This window comes from Saccopteryx bilineata, chromosome 7 (genome assembly GCF_036850765.1).
Source record: "Saccopteryx bilineata isolate mSacBil1 chromosome 7, mSacBil1_pri_phased_curated, whole genome shotgun sequence".
In the NCBI taxonomy this organism is placed as follows: Eukaryota; Metazoa; Chordata; class Mammalia; order Chiroptera; family Emballonuridae; genus Saccopteryx; species Saccopteryx bilineata.
The window spans coordinates 80,298,968-80,321,281 of NC_089496.1; the positions used below are offsets into that span (position 1 = coordinate 80,298,968).

The 22,314-nt window shown below is 36.4% G+C and overlaps 1 protein-coding gene across 2 annotated transcripts in view; it reads left to right on the top strand.

Annotated features, from left to right (window-relative positions):
* The window catches only part of EXOC6 (exocyst complex component 6), a 203,954-nt gene that overhangs the window by 38,394 nt on the left and 143,246 nt on the right, over positions 1-22,314 (top strand). For both annotated transcript variants that reach the window (XM_066240066.1, XM_066240065.1), the window contains exons 2-6: positions 5,319-5,490; positions 6,727-6,774; positions 6,865-6,955; positions 10,575-10,620; positions 16,360-16,564. In XM_066240066.1, coding sequence (XP_066096163.1) covers positions 5,319-5,490; positions 6,727-6,774; positions 6,865-6,955; positions 10,575-10,620; positions 16,360-16,564 — 562 coding nt within the window. The remainder of the gene's footprint in view (positions 1-5,318; positions 5,491-6,726; positions 6,775-6,864; positions 6,956-10,574; positions 10,621-16,359; positions 16,565-22,314) is intronic.

Sequence of the window (22,314 nt, forward strand, 5' to 3'; positions counted from 1 at the left end):
ATATTACGTTTCATCAGAGTGGGTAGAGGGTTAAATTAACGACATGTAGTGATTTATTACATTTTGAGTGCTTGTGTGCTGGATTTAAAATTTTTGCTACATCTATTAAATTGAGAAAGTCAGAACTAGGAACCTTCTAATGTTCTTTCCAGGGCCAACATTCTAACTCTTGATGAATTTTAGATTCTGACTTGCCTGAACCTTCAGTACTTTCTTTAAATGCAATTTATTCCAGTGGTTTAGAATGTTTTCTCACTTCAGCCTGCCTCTTTCTATGTACTCTGCTCAGAAGGCTCTCACTGCTATGGATTGTGGATGACAAGTGGTTGTATTAGTTTGGGTGCAGCTTCTCTTCATATTTGGAATAGCAGTGATTATCAAAGATCAAGTGAGACTAAGACTTAGTAATAGGTAGATCATGACCTACTCTTTCTCATTTACAGTACTAATTCCTTGATGTTTTTTTTGTTTCTTTCATTGAGACTTTACGGTTCTACTTTAACAGCAGAATGCCTGGGGCATAAATAGGCTTTGGTTTTCTATTAATGGAGAGTGTTATGTTCTGATACTGTTTTGCTCCATACTAATAACATCAGAAGAGGCATTCACTAGTGATGCCGTAATAGTTTCACTAGCAATGTCCTGAATTACTATAAAACAATAGTTTTATTTCTAAAACTGGAGAATTAATTGGAAAGACACACCAAAGAATGGCCTTTTAAAGAACTTCCTACAATAAAATAGACTTCTGTGAAATAAGTATTTCTCTTCATGTTTATTTATATGTTAAGTATTAAATTTTTAAAAAGATAACAAGTATTGTCTTTGTTCTTACAAATCGAGTCAAACCCTTTTTTGGAGGGACACTGGCAGTCCTGAATTATCTCTTGCTAGATTTTTGCTGCAATGTTACAACTGTTGTAGGGCGGAAAAGCCAGTTCTTTGGTATATTCTGTTTACTGCGTGGTATTTTAAGATCCAGATTAGTACCAAACTGTTTTCAGAAATATATGCAAAGGATATACTACTTCCTCACAATTATGAAATAAAAATTTGTTTATGGCATGCCAACGTCAGTTAGAAAAACTTCCTCTTGTACATGGATTCTTCTTTGGAACAACATTGTATGTTTAATTAAAAGATCTTGTGATATGTATTAATTGTAATAAATGCACAAGGTAGGAATTCTAGGCCTGCCTCAGTGACTCACTGAATAGGCTACATTGAGCAAGTCATTTAACATCTCTATGCTTGCTTCCTCTTTTGTGAAAGGAGGCTGTGATACTTTCTCTGGTGTGGTATACATTTTTTACAGTAGGTGTAAAAGGTGTAAAAAATGACGAAGGCCCCATACGAATGTCAGGTGGTAGTGGTAGTTGGCTTATTTAACATGGATAATTGAGTGTTAGTCATACTTGATACTTGCAGCTAGTACTCAATTATTCAGCAGGGTTCTAACAAGGATTGATTGTCTCAAGTGCATACTATGCCTGTAGCCAATGTATATTGAACACTTATATACAGTGTGTCAGTTATTGTGCTAATAGTTTGCATGTTTACTACTTTAGTTCTCATAAAACTCTGATAATAATATTCATAATACCATTTTTATCCTTATATTGTTGTTGAAAAAAATTAAGATTTAGAGAAGTCAGGTAGCTTACCTGGGGTTGAACAGCTAATGTTTTCACTGATTTCATCTATCCATCCATCCATCCATCCATTCATCCACCCATTCACCCACTCACCCACTCATCCATTCATTTATTCATCAATTATTTGAGCATCTGCTATGTAATAGGCACTATCTACAGCTGGATATATAACAGTGAACAAAACAAGCATTTTTTGCCTTCATGCAACTTACATTTCAGTAGGGGAAGACAGAAAAAGAATGTGAAATAGAGAGTATTTCTCCAATGGTAAGAGTGATGCAGTGACAAAGTAACTCCTTTATTTTAGAAAATAATAAAGGAGATAAAATAAAGCAAAGAAGGGAATTGTGTGTGTGTTTGTGTGTTGTTGTGTGTGCTTATAATGTAGATATTGTAGCCAGCAAGGGCCTATACAAGAAAGGGTTAACAACTGAAGGAGGAGGTGGAGGCAGCCACATGTGAGAAATGTGATCCAGGTAGAGGAAACTGTGGGCAAAGCATAGGACAGGAATGTGCCTGGTGTGTTTCAGGACCACAAGGAGGCTAGTGTTGCTGACATGGAATAGTCAAGTGAAGAATAAGTATAGAAAATGAGGTCGGTGAGATAACATGGGGCAAAATTATGTAGAGCTTTACAGACTGTTGTAAGAAAAATGGGGTTTTGAGCAGAAGAAAAACATGTGATCTAATTTATGACTTTTTTGCTTTTTCTCCCCCCCCCTCTTCTTTTCCAAGTGAAAGAAGTGAGATAGACAGACTCCTGTATGTGCCCCAACTGCGATCCACCTGGCACCCCCACTATGGGGCTGATGCTCTGTCCATCTGGGGCCATGCTTGCAACCAAGCTATTTTCAACACCTGAGGTGGAGATTCCACAGAGCCATAACTCAGCACCGGGGTGATGCATTCAAACCAATAGAGCCATGGCTGCCAGAGAGGAGGAGAGAAAGAGAAGGGGGAGGGAATGGAAAAGCAGATGGCTGCTGCTTCTGTGTGCCCTGACCAGGAATCAATCCCAGAACATACACATGCTGGGCCGATGCTCTACCACTGAGCCAACCAGCTAGGGCCGTGATCTGATTTATGTTTTAAGGGCTCATTCTGTCCCGCTGTGTTGAGAACAAACCGAAGGGGAGTGAGGGTGGAATAAAGGGAACTGGTTAGGAAGCAGTTGACGATAATCTGGGCAAGATAACATTGATGTCTTATCCAAGGGTGTGCCAGTGAAGGTAGTGGAGGCTGGATTTGCTGGACTGTTTTGGAGGGGAGGGTGAGAGAAGAGAACAGTTAGTGATGATGATCTAGTTTTTTTGCCTGAACAACTAGAAGAATGGAGTTTCGAAGATGGGGGAAGACTGTGAGAAGAGCAGGTTTCAGAGAAGATAGGAATTCATTTTGAAATTTTTGAGATGCTTGTCAGATAACCTCTTGGAGAGATATATGCGTTTGAATTTCAGAGGGGAGATCAGGGCTGCAAATATACATCTGAGAGGTGTCAATATGTTAATGGGATTTAAAGCTCTCAAGTTAGATGAGATCAAGAAACTAGTATGGGTAGAAAAGAGATGTCCAAGGCCATCAGCTTAACATTGTTCTAACTCAGCTCTTAACAGCCCAAGTACTTAATAGTTGCTGTCCTATATTGTCCTCCCTAGTATTGTAATGTTGTAATAGGTACTTATTAAAACTCTAAGTCATGGAAGCTGCCCTCAAGAAACTTATGGTCCATGTGGAGAAACAAAATAAATGATATACAATTGAAACATTTAAATTCAGTGCAAAGTCATATATGATTACATGTCAGGGTGAATGGAAAGGACTACTGTATATGTTTACCTGCTCTGCCCGTGAAAAGATTACTTGGCATGGAGCCTGACCTGTGGTGGCGCAGTGGATAAAGCGTCGACCTGGAAATGCTGAGGTCGCCGGTTCAAAACCCTGGGCTTGCCTGGTCAAGGCACATATGGGAGTTGATGCTTCCAGCTCCTCCCCCCTCTCTCTCTCCCCTCTCTCTCTCTCTCCCTCTCTCTCTCCTCTCTAAAAATGAATAAATAAAATTTAAAAAAAAAAAAAAAAAGATTACTTGGCATGGAAATGATTGAAAAAGGCCTGTTGGAGGAGATAGGACTTGAATTAAACCTCCAATAATGGCAACAGATGGAGGGGTTCATTTTGGGAAGGGTGCCCTTAGGTTCAATAATTCATTAGGAGGACTCACAGAATTGAGCAAAGCTGTTATACTTGCTGTTTGTTAACAGCAAAAGAATACAGATTAAAAAGCACAACAGGAAAAGCCTTACAAGGCAGGGTCTAGGCAGGGTCTAGGAGAGTTCCAGACAAGACCTTCCCATTGTTTATTCCCAGGGGAGTAGCCGGGCAGCACTTACGTCTCCCAGCAGTGATATGTGGCAGTGCTTGTGGAGTGTTGCTGACCAGGAACGCTTTCTCCAGCCATAGTGTCCAGGACTTTTACTGGGGTTGGTCACACAGACGTGGTCCAAGATACCCACTCACTGTAAATCACATTGCTAACATAGACTTTTTGGTATTGCTCAAGGTTCCCAAGGAAACCAAGACATCTATCTGTCATAACATTCCAACGGCTTACCTCCTAGGATCTGGGCAAAGGCCAAACCTTTCTTTGGGCAAGGTTAATTCTTTCTTACATGGTGGGGTGGAGGGATGCCCAGTATGTGGAGACAGCATGAGCTTAGATAACAGTAGGAATGTATGCCATATTTAGAGAACATTTGTAGTGACTGCAATATGGCCATGTACTTGAGAATATGAACTCTTGGAGCCAGAATACCAGGATTCATATTCCAGCTGTCACTTGCTAGTTGTGGAATATGTGGCAGTTATATAATCTGTCACGTATATGTAAAGCAAGGGTAATAATACCCACATTATAAGCTTGTTGTGAGGATTAAAGGGTCACTGTATAAAGCACTTAGAATATGTCATGACACATAGTAAATGCTGTAGAAATAAGGAGCTTGTTCATTCATTCCTTAACCATTCACTCAGTGATTCTTTTTTGAGCATTAGTATGTTAAGATTCCTTTCTTAAGCCTTGGAATTTTTATTTCTAGATACCTAGTGATATAGCTTGAGGCTCTTTCAATATCAACATGTTCAAAAAGCCATTAAATATTTTTCACTCAAATTATTTCTACTGGTGGCAGTACTATTAACCTAGTTTATCTGTTGAGAAATGTAATGTTAAGATAGCTGTTGCAGGCCCTGGCTGGTTGGCTCAGCGGTAGAGTGTCAGCCTGGCGTGTGGAAGTCCCAGGTTTGATTCTTGACCAGGGCGCACACGAGAAGCGCCCATCTGCTTCTTCACCCTTCCCTTCTCCTTTCTTTCTGTCTGTCTCTTCCCCTCCTGCATCCAAGGCTCTATTGGAGCAAAGTTGGCCTGTGCGCTGAGAATGGCTCCATGACCTCCGCCTCAGGTGCTAGAATGGCTCCCATTGCAGGGGAGCAATGCCCCAGAGGGACTGAGCATCACCCCCTGGTGGGCATGCCCAGAAGAGTCTGTTTGACTGCCTCCCCACTTCTAACTTCAGAAGAAAAAGATAGCTGTTGCAAATGTCAAGCTTAAAGAATGAATTCTGGTGAATTAGGAAATTAATGTTAAGCTTTCTTTTTATATACATACAGGTCTGTTTATGATGACCAACCAAATGCACATAAGAAGTTTATGGAAAAGTTAGATGCTTGTATCCGTAATCATGACAAGGAAATTGAAAAGATGTGTAATTTTCATCATCAGGGTTTTGTAGATGCTATTACAGAACTCCTTAAAGTAAGAACCAATGCAGAAAAACTGAAGGTAAGAAATATGTTAAAATTCTATTTATCTTTGCTGTCATTAAATTATTCAAGTATTAGTGCATATGTACAAATCATTATTAAATGCACTGCTTTCAACAAGTTAATTAGTGTATGTATTTGGGAATGCTCTTTATGCTTAACACAGTTGTCATGATAATGACAGGAGTAATCCCTTTTTTGGTAAAGCAAGTAATGCATTGACTTAACAAGATATCTTTCCATGCAAGAAAATGAACTATAAAAAACTTAATACAATGAAAGCCCTTATGGGCAGTTTTAGAATTTTTAAAATGACAATTAGTACAAATATAAAACCTTTAAGAACTGCTATATACAATATATCCCAAAGTTATTTAATAATATTGAAACTTTTTTTTCTAGTTTATTAGCAATGTGTAATTTTATTAAAGAAAGTTGGTCTGCCTTTTCTGCCATATAGGAATAACCTTATTTATTAAATGAGACCTGGTTCAGTCAGAATACAAAATATTTAATTATAAGAATTGTTCTGTTTATCTTTCTTTACATTTGGAGAGCTTAGCAGACAGAATGACCCTGGTTTACCAAAGGTTATGATTAGAAAACCATTGTATAAAGGATGTCCAGACAACAAGAGACCAAATACAGCATCAATGAGGTCACTGAGCATCTTTGTTGAAAAATTAATGAGATTTTTAATAAACCAGAATGTGCTTCCTTACTATGATGACCTAATGAGTCACTTAATATGTGGGAAAATTTGAGGTTGAGCTTTGCCTGCACCTGCAGCATTAAAATGTTGCTGTGGATTGAGATTTCTGTGTTTGATGTTAATCAGCCACCCAGTGTTTGCATTCAGCAAAGTATGAATGCTTAATTACCGTAAAATGCAGTCACCATTTCCTATAGACAATGAATGGCACATAGACCTCATTGAAGTTATCAAAAAGGGACCAGTGGTCAATTGGGTCAGTGATTTGAATTGTTTGACAGACTTAGAGAAGCAAGTAAAGTTCAAAAATCTTGAGTAAATTTGAGAAGTTTGCCACAGAATCTGTTAAAAAGAACTGTCATAAGTAATTGAAGTTAAAAGCCCTTTTCAATCAAAAGTTCAAGTTCAAGCTGTAGAGTTAATTTTAATTTGCATTTCTTTGTTCTGACTTTCTCATGAAGCATGATCTGATTACAAGGGTGAACAGTTACATCAAGTCAGTTTTACGCATATTTGTCTAACTAAGGTGAAATTATTTTTAAGGTGCAAGTGACTGATACCAACCAAAGATTTCAAGAGGCTGGAAAAGAGGTGAGAAAATGATACATTTTTTGTGTGTACCAATATATGGATGTGATTTAACTGCTTGTTTAAAAATACAAACATTTCTTTTTATCTGAGGTGATAATTCAAACAGAAGATATTATTCGATGTAGAATTCAACAGAGGAATATTACAACTGTAGTAGAAAAGTTGCAGTTGTGCCTTCCAGGTGAGTTAAATTTGTCTGTACTGTAACATTTGGCTTGGTAAAATGATAATTTAATTATAGCATATTGTCATTATTCATTCTGGGAATTGCAAGTATTTAGTGATTGCTCCCCAAAAGCCTATAGCTATCTTTCTTATCCACTTGATTCTCTGAATGTTCATGGTTTTCCTAGATTATAAAGTCCCATTTGATGATCTGTCATGTCAGTCTCTTGGAACAATTTCTACCTTTCTGTTTCCTTTTTGTTTAGTTTGTCCTTTGTCCATGATCACCCCCTCCTCAACTTTCTCATGGGGAGAGTGTTTTTTAGATTACATTTTTTGCCTTGTCCAAATTTGCCTAAATTTTTACCTGTAGTTTTCTGTTTGATACTTAGGCAGGTTGGTTTTACTCTGCTCACAATCTCATTTTGCTGATAAGTTAAGAAAACATCCCAGAGTGCTAGGTCTTTCCCCTTCATTCTTGTCTTCCCACCTATATTTTGGAAAGACTGACTTTAGGTTTCTGAGTTTCTGGACTCTCTGTTAGGGCTCAGATATTACTGGGACATCAATAAATTCTGAAGAACCTAACCAGTATTTTCTTTACCTGGATGTATCCTTTTCAAACAAAAGGAAGCTGGTGTATTCATCTTTCTCTTACTATAGTAAACTAAATCCGACTCAGTGTCCCATTTTTAAACTTTTTTTTCAGGAAGGAACTGGAACCTCGTATTCAGGAGAATAGAATGCGATGCTTTCTCTATATAACAGTTATACAGGGTGGGGCAAAAGTAGGTTTACAGTTGTGAGTACACGAAACACAATTTATTCTTGTATTAGTTCGTATGGAAAAGAATACAATTATTAAATAATAATACCAGATAAATAAATAAACTGTATTTTGCATTCTCACAACTGTAAACTTACTTTTGTGCTACCTTAAACAATGTCAAGTTAGCTTTAGTATATAAATTATGTTAAAATTGTTAGCAGATCTTATTATCTAAAAATTTATTGTTTTCTGATTTGAAAGAATAGCTTATTTTATTTAATTGTTTTTAATAGAATCACTGAAACTTTACTCATTTAACTCTCAGATGTACCCAGGGATATTTGCACATTCACTTTGAGTAAATAAAATGTCTGCTCATTATGTTAGGTTGCAGGATTAAGAAACCTACTTCCTTTATAGTAATGTTTAGTAATAACTCTTTGCCACCATCATATACACTGACAAAACAGTGAAGGCAGTCTCTAAGTTTGAATGCTTTGTCCCTGAATGATGAGAAGCCTAAAAAACAGTAATGATGGATTGTGAAAGAATTGAATTCAGGTTATTCACCTAGTGGCTATTTGAAATAGGCAAGTAGAGGTTAGATTTTTGTTACTGCTACTGTCTTTGCTTTCAGTGCTGCAGAGGAAATCTGAGTTCATGTCAACATTGTATTCCTAATAGTCATGTCTAGAACTCCTTCCTTTCCTCCGTCTATCCTAATTATCCTCTTACAAATACTTGTTTGTATCAGGAATTATGGTAGATATGGGCAATACAAAGTTGAAAATGACATAATCCCAGCTCTGAAGGATCCTATAATCTATCTGGATAAACAAGCTATCAATTACTCTGTAATTGCTTAACTCCTCCTTAGATTAGGAGAAGTATGAGATGATATAAGAAGTCACAGTCTACGCCCTGGCCGGTTGGCTCAGTGGTAGAGCATAGTCCCAGTGTGTGAAAGTCCCGAGTTTGATTCCAGGTCAGGGCACACAGAGAATTGACCCTCTGCTTCTCCACCCCTCCCCTCTTTCTTCTCTCTCTTTATCTCTCTCTTCCCCTCCTGCAGCCATGGCTTGCTTGGAACATGTTGGCCCCAGGCACTGAGAATGGCTCCATGGCCTCACCTCAGGCACTAAAATAGCTTGGTTTCCAAGCAGTGGAGCAACAGCCCCAGATGGGCAGAGCATTGCCCTGGTAGGGGGCTTGCCAGGTGGATTCCAGTCTGGATGGGTGCATATGGGAGTCTGTCTCTCTGCCTCTCCACCTTCCCTTCTCTCAATAAAAAAAGAAGAAAAAGAAAAAAGTCACAGGCTAGGCCTGACCTGTGGTGGCGCAGTGGATAAAGCGTCGACCTGGAAACGCTGAGGTCGCCGGTTTGAAACCCTGGGCTTGCCTGGTTAAGGCACGTATGGGAGTTGATGCTTCCAGCTCCTTCCCCCCTTCTCTCTCTCTGTCTCTCTCTCTACCTCTCTCTCTCCTCTCTAAAAATGGATTAAAAAAAAAAGTCACAGGCTAAATGATATATGTTAGTGGTGCATTAGTTTTACTTGCTTATATTTGAGGAAAGGGTTATTTTTATATGAAAAGAATATTGAAATAATATAAGGTAGATGTGAAATTTACATAAATTGTTGAGATAAAACAGGAGACTTCAAAGCAAATTAAAAAAAATTTTTTTTTTAATTTATTCATTTTAGAGAGGCATGAGGGAGAGAGTGTGAGAGAGAAAAGGGTGAGGGAGGAATAGGAAGCATCAACTCCCATATGTTCTGTGACCAGGCAAGCACAGGGTTTTGAACCAGTGACCTCAGCATTCCAGGTCAATGCTTTGTCCACTGCGCCACCACAGGTCAGGTGCAAATTTATACTTGTAGCAGCAGTTTTAGGCTCTTTTCCCAGGTATGTGTTCACTAATGTTTTGGCTGGAAATGTAAGAAATACTGTATTATGATATCGGGGCTATGATCATGATACACATAGAGTCTACAGAATTAGCGTGGGTTCACTCTAGCTACCCTTGCAGTTTTTGTGGTTTTCAGACAAATAAACAATATCTTATGTAAACTTGAAGACCCCAGAGGGTAGCTATAAAATTATAGAAAAGTCTAGAAAAAAAGGTCTCTCTTTGGTCTAAGAAAACGTAGGTGGCTTGATGAGCCAATAATAATTTACTCATTCACTTTCTATTGTGACATTCTACTAAGTTGAATAGTAGCAATAGGTTATCTTGCTAAAGCTTATAACAGTTTACTTGAATAATTGCATTTCTGAACCTTTAAGAGAAGTGATAAAACAAAAGAAGATGCTTTGTTATTTTATTTATGCCTTTATTATAATTCACTCTCTGATATAAGCTTTTGAGGTTTCTCTTTTTTTGTGGATTTTGTGTAAAATTTTATTTAGTGAGCTGTAACACAGTTGTGTTATTTTATTTGGTATATTGAATCAGAATCAATCTCACTATTGCTAAACCTTCTCTCCCAAATAACTGATGTCCTAACTTCTAGATCCACTGCAGGGAAGAGATATTACTGTATATTACTAAGTTTCTGAATAGGATATTTGTTAGTAGGTTAATGTCTCAATCATAGGTATCAGCATATGCAAGTGTTCCAAGTGTAATACAGTAATACATATAATATGTAATGTAGTAATAAATACAATATAATGTTTGATATATGTAGGAATTAAAATGTTTTTATTCACTCAAAGTATAAAATTTTATTTGAAAATGGAAGCCTAAATCAAAGTATAGAGAAAATTGATGAATTTATAATATGCTATTCCCTTTCTTATTTTCATCTCTCAAAATATTATTTTTCATTTTGAAAGCTAAAATAATTTGTATTTTTTAATGCAGTGCTGGAAATGTACAGTAAGTTAAAAGAACAGATGAGTGCAAAAAGGTGAGTTGGTTTTTCTCCTAATTAGAATAATAATTTTTTTTCTATTACTGAAAGCATAAATTTATTGTAAATTATAATGAATCATGTGAAGTTTGCTTTCTGCCTTTAATTCTGCTTTTGTTCATGCAATTTGCCCATCAGGATGATTCAGTAAAGCAATTCTTAGCCATTTATTTGTGGATCCTTACTTTGATATTAAAGATTGATAATATTGATGCTCTCAAATAGACAACTGCACAGGAATGAAAAAATATTGATTAATTTACCAACATTCATATTGAGTCACAGGCTAAGTGTGTATTGTGGGTCTACAACCGAAAGCAAAGTATGAGCAGCTATATTTTGATAATCTGGGCTAGTGCAGTTCATGTTCTATTTTATAACACATGGATAAATGACAAATGAAAAGTAAAAATAAAAGAATTTAAAGTAATTCTGTGATTGCCATAGAAACATTAGGTTTATAATGTTTAAAGTGTTTTAGAGAACAATTTCATTTATCTTTTAAAATAATTTTTCATTTTTTTAATTACAGTTGATATACAATATTATATTAGTTTCAGGTGTACAACATAGTGATCAGACATTGATATAACTAATGGAGTGATCGCTCTGATAAATCTAGTTACCATCTGACATCACACATATTTATTATAATATTATTGACTGTATTCCCTATGGTGTATTTTACATCCCCATGAATATTCTGTAACTACCAATTTGTACTTCTTAATCCCTTCCACGTTTTCACCCATCCCTCTAACCCTTCTCCCATTTGGCAAACATCAAAATGTTCTCTGTAAGTTTGTTTCTGTTTTGTTTGTTTTTGTTATTTTTTAGATTCCACATATAAGTGAAATCGTATGTACTTGTCTTTCTCTTTCTGACTTATTTCACTTAGCATAATATCCTCTGGGTCCATCCATACTGTTATAGATGGCAAGATTTTATTGTTTTTTTATGGCTAATATTCCGTTGTATATATGTATCACTACTTTATCCATTTGTCTTTTGATGGACACTCAGGTTGCTTCCGTATCTTAGCTATTGTAAGTAATGCTGCAGTGAAGATAGGGATGCTTATGTCTTTTTGAATTAGTGTTTTGGGTTTTTTTGATAAATACCTGGAAGTAGAATTGGGTCCTTCTTTGTGTCTTGTTATAGCCTAGATTTAGAGTCTAGATTGTCTGGTGTAAGTATTGCTACACTAGCTTTTCAAAAAATTTATTTTGGTTTTTGTGAACTATATATTTTTTCATCCCTTTACTTTCAGCTTGTGTTTCTTTTCAGCCGAAGTAAGTCTCTTGTAGGCAGCATATGTAAGGGTCTATTCAGTTACCCTACTTCTTTTGATTGGAACATTTAATCTATTTACATTTAAAGTAATTGTTGGTCGATTACATAGTTATTGCCATTTTATTATTTATATTTTTATCTTTTTTTTCCTCTTATGGAAGTCCCTTTAACATTTCTTATAATACTGGTTTGGTAGTGATGAACTTCTTAGCTTTTTCTTCTCTGGGAGGCTTTTTATTTTTATTTTTTGACTCTAAATAATAGCTTTGCTGGGTAGCGTAGTCTTGGTTATAGGTCTTTGCTTTTCATCACTTTGAATATTTTGTGCCAGTTCCTCCTGGCCTACAAATTTTTGTTGAGAAATCAGCTGACAGTCTTATGGGAGCTCCCTTATGTGTTACTAAGGTAACTAAGCACTACTGTCTGGGAGAAATGTACCCCTCTGCTCTTGCATTGAAGCTAGCTAGACAGTTCAGTTTCTCCCCACATGTCTCTGGCACTTTTTGAGCTGCTGCCCTGTTCCTGGAGCTTGGAGCCAGTGAGTCCATCAGTGAGTAAGTCTGTGGGCTGGCCCCTTTAGGAGGAACTCCTGGGACTCCAGCAGCCCTCCTCTCACTCAGTCACGGTCCTCTCAGCAATAGTCCCCACTGCCTTCCACAGACAGAAGTTAGGGGGACGTCTCTTCCTGGCGCTGGAACACTAGACTAAGGATCTCGGTATGGGGCTCTTCAGGAGGGAGCTCCACAACTGAGATATCCCTGCCAATTTTTAAACACCACATGTGGGTTTGGGACCAGCTCATTCTGCCTCTCCACCCTCCTGCCAGTCTCCATGTGGCTTCTTCTATATATCCTTAGTTATAGGACTTCTGTTCAGCTCGACATCAGGAAGTTCTCAAAGATGGTTGTTCTATAGTTCAAATGTAATTTTGATGTGTTTATGGGAGGAAGTGAGCACTGCATTTACCTTCTCTGCCATCGTGACTTAAAGCCCCTAAAGAGCTTTTTATTTTTATTTTTTTAAGATGAACAATTTTAAAGGAACATAGAACAGTCAGCATAAATAAGACACACTTGAAAAAAGGAAATAAGAATTTCCTCTTAGTTTATTAACAACAGGCTTTAATATGGCCCAGTTAACAGAAACTGTCAGTTGACACTTCAGAAACATACCTGTGAGTGAAAAAAAACCCTTACCTGCTTCATCTACATGATGAAGAATAGACTGGACCAGAAATCAGAGGGTGGCAAGCAGCCTGAGTGAGGATGAAGCACATCTTCCAGGAGTGGAGTATAATGCTTAATATGTATGTGTTATCTGCTGCATATTTATCATAACACATTATGTACACAATTATTCTCAAGGATTTTTGTATGTCATGCTTTGTAGCGCTACAGATTAAATTTTATTGAGCTTTACCAGTTGGTACTAATCAGTAGACTTATTTTTTTTCCTTCTAAATACATGAGCCATAAACTATTCTTAAAGACTTTTATTTATGTATATATTAATATATTCTCTTTTTTTATATCAAAGTTGTACATGCTCATGTTATACAGATCCCAAAATAGTTCTATGTGTTTGTTGCAAAAAACAGTCATCACCTTCCCGTTTTGCCATTCACCATCTCTTCTATTTATAAGGGCAAAAACTTACCTCTTTTAAAAGGGAATATTTAGGTATTTACATTTCTTTCTTTAAATAACTAAATTTTATTCTCTATTATTTAGTTTGGAGCATTTTATATGTTTTTTTAAAATAACACAATCTAATATTTATATTCAGGTTTCTCCACTTATCCCCAAAATGGTTTTTGTTTTTATTTATTTATTTGAGAGACAGAAAAGGACGGAGAGAGAGAGTAGCATAAACTTGTTGTTCCACTTAGTGTGTTGTGTTATCTGCAGACACTTGGATTTCTTTCGTCCCAATATGAATAACTTTTATTTCCTTGTCTTATGCATTAGCTATGGCTTCCAATATGATTTTTAATATAAGTTGTGAGGGGGAATATCCTTGTTTTGTTTCTAATCTTATGGGGAAAAGCATCTTTTTTTTTTTTACCACTTAAGTATGATGTTAGGTTTATGTGATTTCTATTCTTTTCAGTTTGTTAAGGTATGTTTTATGGCCCAGAATCTGGTCTATATTAGTGAATGTTTTATGTGAACTCGAACATAATACGTATTCTGCTTTTGTTGTAGTCTGTGAATGTCAATTAGATTCAGTTGATTGATGATGCTGTTAAATTCAATTATATCCTTACTGAATTTCTTTCTGCCAGATCAAGTACTGGTAAATTATTGTTATAGGGGTGCTGAAGTCTCCAGCTATAATTGTGAATTTGTTCTATTAAATTCGCCTCACATATTTTGATACTGTGTTGTTAGCCACATACACATTAAGGGTTGTTACGTCTTCTAGGAGATTGACCCACGCTTGTTTTAATCTCTCATAAGTTTTTTGCTCTGACATCTGCTTTGTATGAAATTAATATAGCTATTTCAGCTTTCTTTTGATTAGTGTTGGCAAGGTGTATATTTCTCCATCCCTCTACTTTTTAGTCTCTCTTTGTCTTTATATTTGAAGTGGTTTTTTTAGACGACATAAGAGTTGAGCTCTAGAATAACAGAGCTTCTAGAAAATAAAGTAAGATTATATCTTCACAGCCCTGGGGTAAGCAGAGATAATTTTTAGAAGAGTCACAAAAAGATACTATATAGAAGTGCTAAATTGGACTTAAAAGTTTTTGCTCATAAAAACACACTTTTAAGAAAATTGATAGGCAAGCCATATACTAGGAAAAAACATTTGCAATATGTTTTCTGATGGGACTCATAACCATAATATATAAAGAGTCTACAAGTTAAGTATAAAAAGAAAAAAATTTAAATAAGTAACTTCTGGCTTCAAGCTTTGAAGTAATCACTTTGTCCTCATAACAAAAAAAGCTGAACAAACTGATTTTTTTTTTTTTTTTTTTTTGGTGAAAGGAAGGGAGATAGTAAGGCAGGCTCCTACATGCACCCTGACTGGGATCTAGCCGATAACCCTGTCTGGGACTGATGCTTGAGTACCAAGCTATTTTTAGCACCTGAGGCTGATACACTCGGACCAACTGAGCTATCTTTAGTACCCAGGGCCACGCTCAGACCAGTTGAGCCACTGGCTGTGAGAAAGGAAGAAGGAGAGAAGAGGGAGAGGGAGAGAAGCAGATGGTCACTTCTCCTGTGTGCCCTGACCAGGAATTGACCTGGGATGTCCATATGCCGGGTTGAGACTCTATCCACTGATCCTCTGGCCAGAGCCACAAACAAAATTAAAAATCTTTCATTAGGTCCATTAGGAACTGAAGTTATATGGGAAACTGCCCCCAAATCTAGAAAGACAGGCAAATGCAGACTATCAAAGTTTATTGAGAGCAGGATCCACTGCTGGAGAGTGGTAGGAACCCTTAAAGGTGATTGAGTGTATAGTAACTTTACAATTTTAGAAAGTCTGAGTCTTACTCAAATTGTATTATCTTGGCCAAATTATATACTCTTTCTCTGTGTTTCAGTTTTTTCATCTATAGATCAATAGTAATATCTGCCATAGGAATCAACCTCATAGAAGTCTAGAGAAAATTGAAGTATATATATGAAATTTATGTTAGTTTTCCTAGGGCACAAGCTATATTTTACTAATTGCTTGCATACCTAGCATGTCACCAGTGCCTAATAAGTAATAAGTATTCAGTAATATTCGTTGAAATGAAAAAGAACTCTATCAATGGTTTCTTACTTGTTTTTTTGTGTGATAATATTATTTCTAATTGTCTAAAACAGTTAAAAGTTCCTTATAGGATACTTTATATTAATTAAATCTGTGCTTTGTATTTTTTTTATGGTGAAGGTGAGTGGAAGGGAAAGATATTATGAAGTCACATATCAAATAACTGAAGATTCTAATTTTAAAATTTGGAATTATTGTACGTTTAGGTATTGTGAAGACTATGATAATGCTTGTGATGTTATAGATTAAGATGAAGTAAAATGAAGTTATTTGTTAGTATAAGCCAGGCGTCCCCAAACTACAGCCTGCAGGCCGCATGTGGCCCCCTGAGGCCATTTATCTGGCCCCTCGCCGCACTTCTGGAAGGAGCACCTCTTTCACTGGTGGTCAGTGAGAGGAGCACTGTATGTGGCGGCCCTCCAACGGTCTGAGGGACAGTGAACTGGATCTCTGTGTAAAAAGTTTGGGGACCCCGGTATAAGCCATTGATTTTCAGCTTGCAACTTGTTCATATAGTTTATAATTTGTGCTGGGAAATAGAAATAAATATTTGTTTTACCTATAACTATGATCTTTTTGATGGGCGTGCTGGACTGATTATTTGTAATTACTTGTAAAATTAATATAATAAGAATTTATAAGGTTGTTGTTTTTTTTAACTTCTCACAGGTATTATTCTGCTCTAAAAACTATGGAACAATTAGAAAATGTGTATTTTCCTCGGGTTAGTCAATACCGGTTTTGTCAGCTAATGATAGAAAATCTTCCTAAACTCCGTGAGGATATTAAAGAAATCTCCATGTCTGATCTCAAAGACTTTTTGGAAAGCATTCGAAAACATTCTGATAAAATAGGTGAAACAGCAATGAAACAGGTGAGATTAAAAAGAAGAACTTTAATTTAATGTTATTTAATAATCTAGGTTATAAAATAGATCCAAAGTTTACTTTCTTTACTTACATAAAATGCTTTTTTTAGTTTTACCCTCTTATCTTTCCTGCTTCTTGTTTAGAATGAATTTCATCAGTGTTTTTTATTTCTGGTTATTTTTTATTTAACTTGACTCACCACCTGATTCCATGACAGTTTTCCCGAACTGTGTGGTATCATGTTAACATTTGCCAGTAGTCACATTTGGTATAAAATTAGCTGAAAAATGTCAGCCCTTTTATGCTAAGGTTATAAGTTGCTCTTTTTTAAAAAAAACAAGTTGAAAGTATTATCTCGAATTAATAACTCCTATAGCTTAATAATAAAAAGACAAAGAGGAAAGATATGGCAGTTATCAAGTTAATATACATACCTTTTGAGTTAACATTTCCTTTCCTAGGTTCTTACCAATGAGAAATAAAAACATGCCCTTATGCTGTTCATAGTAGCTTTGTTCACAATTGGCTAAAAACTGGCACAACCCAAATGGACATCAAAAGAAGAATGGATAAACAAATTGTGCTGTACTCATAAAAAGGAATATTACTTAGCAACGAAAAGAATGAATTACTGATATTTGTGACAACATATATAAATCTCCCAGCCATCATGTTAAGTTATACCAAACTAAAAAGCTTTTGCACAGCAAAGGAAACAATCAGCAGAGTGAACAGTCTCCAGAATGGAAGAAAATGTTTGCAACCTTTATTTCTCATTAGGGGTTAATCTCCAAAATATGTAAGGAATGCTTACAACTCTGTATTAAAAATCTATGTCAAAATAACCTGGAGATGTTTTCTCTGAACATATGTACCCTGATTTATTAATGTCGCCCCATTAAAATTAATTTAAAAAAGGAAGGAAAAAAAACAACAAAAAGAAAAAGAAAAATCTAATCACCTAATTTAAAAATTGGCTAAGGACTTGAATAGACTTTTTTTTAAAAGAAGACATAAAAATGATTAAAAGGTATATAAGAAAATGCTCAGCATCACTAACCATCAGGAAATGCAAAACAAAATCACAGTGGGTTGTCACCTCACACCTGTAAGGATGGCTGTTATTGAAAAGAGAGAACAAGTGTTGGCAAGAATGTGGAGAAAATGGCTAGAGATAGAAGACGGTGATGGAGTAAAATTTAAATGTCTTAAATGCTCCAATCAAAAGACATAGAGTATCTGAATGGGTAAGAAAACAAGACCCATTTCTATGTTGTCTACAAAAGACCCATTTCAGAATGAAAGATACACACAGACTAAAAAAATAAAGGGATGAAAAACAGAAGTCATGCAAATGGAAAAGAAATAAAAGCTGGGGTAGCAATATTTATATCTGACAAAATAGACTTTAAAACAAAGGTTAAAATAGAGACAAAGGAGGATACCGCATAATGATAAAGGGATCAATCCAATCAGAGGATATAACCGTTGTAAACATTTATGTAACCAACATAGGAGCACCTAAATATATAAAGGAAATCTTGATGAACATAAAGGGAAAGATTGACAGTAATACAGTCCCAGTCACATTCTAGAATTTTAACACCCCACTGATATCAATGGATAGATGTTCCAGTCAGAAAATCAATACGGAAAGCGCAGCCTTAAATGACACACTAGACCAGATGGATTTAAAGGATAGCTTCAGAGCATTTGACCCCAAAGCAGCAGAATATGCACTCTCCTCAAGAGCACATGAAACATATTTTAGGATACATGTTAGGACACAAAACAAATTGTAGTAAATTTAAGAAGATTGAAATCATATTAAGCATCTTCTCTGACCATATGGTTTGAAACCAGAAATCACAAGAAAAAAGCTGGAAAACACAAAGGCATGGGGTGAAAAACATGTTACTAAACAATGAACTGGTTAACAAAGAGATCAAGGAAGAAATCAAAAGATACTTGAAACAACTGACCATGAGAACACAACAATCCAAAACCTATGGAACACAGCAGAGGCAGTCCTTAGAGGGAAATTAACAGCATTACAGGCCTATGTCAAGAAACAAGAAAAATCTCAAACAAACAATCTAATTTTACACTTAAAGGAACTAGAAAAGGACAAGAGAGTTTAGAGTAGAAGAAAGGAAATAATAAAGATCAGAGCAGAAGTAAATGAAATACGGTCTGAAAAAACAATACATAAGATTAATGAAACCAAGAGCTGGTTCTTTGAAAATATAAACAAGAATGACAAACCTTTAACCAGACTCAAGATAAAAAAGAGAGATAAATAAATAAAATAAATAAATCATAAATGAAAGAAAAGCAACAACTAACACCACAGAAATACAAAGGATTATAAGAAAATATTATGAATAGCTATATGCCAGCAAATTAAACTACTTGAATAAAATGGATAAATTCCTAAGAACATAAAATCTTCTGAAACTGAATCAAGAAGAATCAGAAAACCTGGCCTGACCTGTGGTGGCGCAGTGGATAAAGCATCGACGTGGAATGCTGAGGTCACTGATTCAAAACCCTGGCTTCCCTGGTCAAGGCACATATGGGAGTTGATGTTTCCTGCTCCACCCCCCTTCTCTCTCTCTCCTCTCTAAAATGAATAAATAAAATCTTAAAAAGAAAAAAAAAAAGAAAATCTGAACATACTGATTACAACTAATGAAAATGAATCAGCAATCAGAAAACTCCCAACAAACCAAAGTCCTGAATGAGGTGGCTCATAGGTGAATTTTATCAAACATTCAAAAAAGAACTAACATTTGTCCTCCTCAAACTATTCCCAAAAGTACAAGAGGGAACTCCTAAGCTAATTTTTTGAGGCCTGCATTATCCTAATTCAAAAATCAGATTAAGACATTACAAAGAAAGAAAATTATAGATCGGTATTCCTGATGAGCATAGATGTAAAAATTCTCAACAAAATATTAGTAAACCAGATCCAGCAATACATTAAAAAGATTATACCCCACTATCAGATAGTGGGATTTATTCTAGGGATGCAAGGTTGGTACAATATCCGCAATTCAATTAATGTGATACATCACATAAACAAAATGGAGGATAAAAATCTCATAATCATATCAATAGATATAGTAAAAGCATTGATGCCTTGGCTGGTTTGCTCAGTGGTAGAGCGTCAGCCTGGCATGAAGATGTCATGGGTTTGATTCCTGGTCAGGGCACACAGGAGAAGTACCCATCTGCTTTTTTCCCCCATCCCACCCCCTCTTCCCCTCCTGCAGCCATGGCTCTATTGGAACAAGTTGGCTCTGGGCATTGAAGATGGCTCCATGGCCTCAGCCTCAGGTGCTAAGAAGAGATCGGTTTCTGAGCACTGGAGCAATGCTCCAGATGGGCAGAGCATCGCTCCCTAGTGGGCTTGCCGGATGGATCCTGGTCAGGGTGCATGCGAGTGTTTGTTTCTCTGCCTCCCCTACTCTCACTGAATTTAAAAAAAAAGAAAGAAAAAGCATTGATAAAATCCAGCACTCACTTATAATAAATACTCTCAGCAAAGTGGGAATCGAGGGAACATACCTCAATGTAATAAAGACCATCTATGACAAACCCACAGCCAACTTCATACCCAACGGGCAAAAACTATAAGCATTTCCCTTAAGATCAGGTACAAGACAAGGATCTCCGCTTTTACTACTCTTATTTGACATAGTACTGGAATTCCTAGCCCAGCAATCAGACAACAAGAAGAAACAAAAGGCATCCAACTTGGAAATAAAGAAGTAAAATTGTCACAATTTGCAGATGACATGATATTGTATATAGAGAACCCTAAAGATTCCACCAAAAAAACTACTAGAACTGATAAATGTATTCAATAAATTAAAGTGATACAAAATGAATATACAGAAATTATTTGCACTTTATATACCAATAATGAACTATCAAAAAAAACTAAGAAAACAATGCCATCCACAGTTGCTTCAAAAAAGAATAAAATACCTAGGAATAAACTTATCCAAGGATGTAAAAGACCTGTACTCAGAAAATTATAAGACACTGAAGAAATAAATTGAAGAAGATCAAATAAATGGACGCATGTACTGTGTTCCTGGATAGGAAGAATTAATATCATTTGAATGTTCAGAGTACCCAAAGCAATCTATAGATTCAATGCAATTCTTATTAAGATACAAAAGTTGTATTTCGCAAAACTAGAACAAATATTCCAAAAATTTATATGAAACTACAAAAGACCCTGAATAGCCACAGCCATCTTGAGAAAGAACAAAGTTGGAGAAGTCATGCTATCTGATATCAAACTATACTAAAGGGCCATAGTAATCAAAACAGCATACAGACTTGTAGCTCAGTGGAATAGAATAGAGAGCCCAGAAGTAAGCCCATGCCTTTATGGCCAATTAATATTTACAAAGCAGGTAAGAACATACAATAGGGTAAAGAAAGTCTATGTAATAAATGGTGTTGAGAAAATTGGATAAGTTCTGAAAAATGAAGGTATACCACCTTCTTACACCATACACAAGAATAAACTCAAAATAAATTAAAGACTTAAATGTAAGACTAATACCTTAAAAATCTTAGAAGAAAACATAGGCAGTAAAATCTCATACATTTCTCTAAGCAACATTTTTTTCTAATATATTGCCTCAGCAAGGGAAACAAAAAATAAACATGGGATGGTATCAAACTAAAAAGTTTTTACACAGCAAAGGAAACCATCAACAAAATGAAAAGACAGCCCACTGAATGGGAGAATATATTTCCAACAATACATCTGATTAGGAGTTAGTATTCAAAATTTATAAAGAACATATAAAACTCAAAACCAGAAAACCAAACAATTCAATTAAAAAATGGACGAGGGATCTGAATAGAGACTTCTCTACAGAGGACATGCACTTGGCCAATAGAAATATGAAAAGATTGCTTAACACCAGTAATCATTAGAGAAGTGCAAATTAAAATCACAGTGAGCCTCACCAGGTTGTGGTGCAGTAGGTAGAGCGTCAACCTGGGATGCTGAGGGCCCAGGTTCAATACCCTGAGGTGGTTGGCTTGAGTGCGGGCTCATCCAGCTTGAGTGTGGGGTTGTCAGCTTGAGCCTGAGATGATAAGATATGATCCCGTGGTCACTGGCTTGAGCCCAAAGGTTGCTGGCTTGAAGCCCAAGATCACTGGCTTGTGCAAGGGGTCACTAGCTCAGCTGGAGTCCCTGGTCAAGGCACATATGAGGAAGTAATCAATGAACAACTAAAGTGCTGCAACTACCAGTTGATGCTTCTCATCTTTCTCCCTTCCTGTCTGTCTGTCCCTATCTGTCCCTCTATCTCTCTCTCTTGCTAAAAAAGAATCACAATGAGGTATCACCTCATACTTGTCAGAGTAGCTATCATCAAATCAGTAAACAAGTGTTGACGAGGATGTGAAAAAAAGGGAACCCTTATGCACTGTTGGTGGGAATGCAGGTTGTTGTAGCCAGTGTGGGAAACAGTATGGGGTTTCTTCAAAAAATTTAAAATGGGGCCTGACCTGTGGTGGCGCAGTGGATAAAGCGTCGACCTGGAAATGCTGAGGTCGCCAGTTTGAAACCCTGGGCTTGCCTGGTCAAGGCACATATGGGAGTTGATGCTTCCAGCTCCTCCCCCCTTCTCTCTCTCTCTCTCTCTCTGTCTCTCCTCTCTCTCTCTTTCTCTCTCTCTCTCTCTCCCTCTCCTTTCTAAAATGAATAAATAAATAAAAT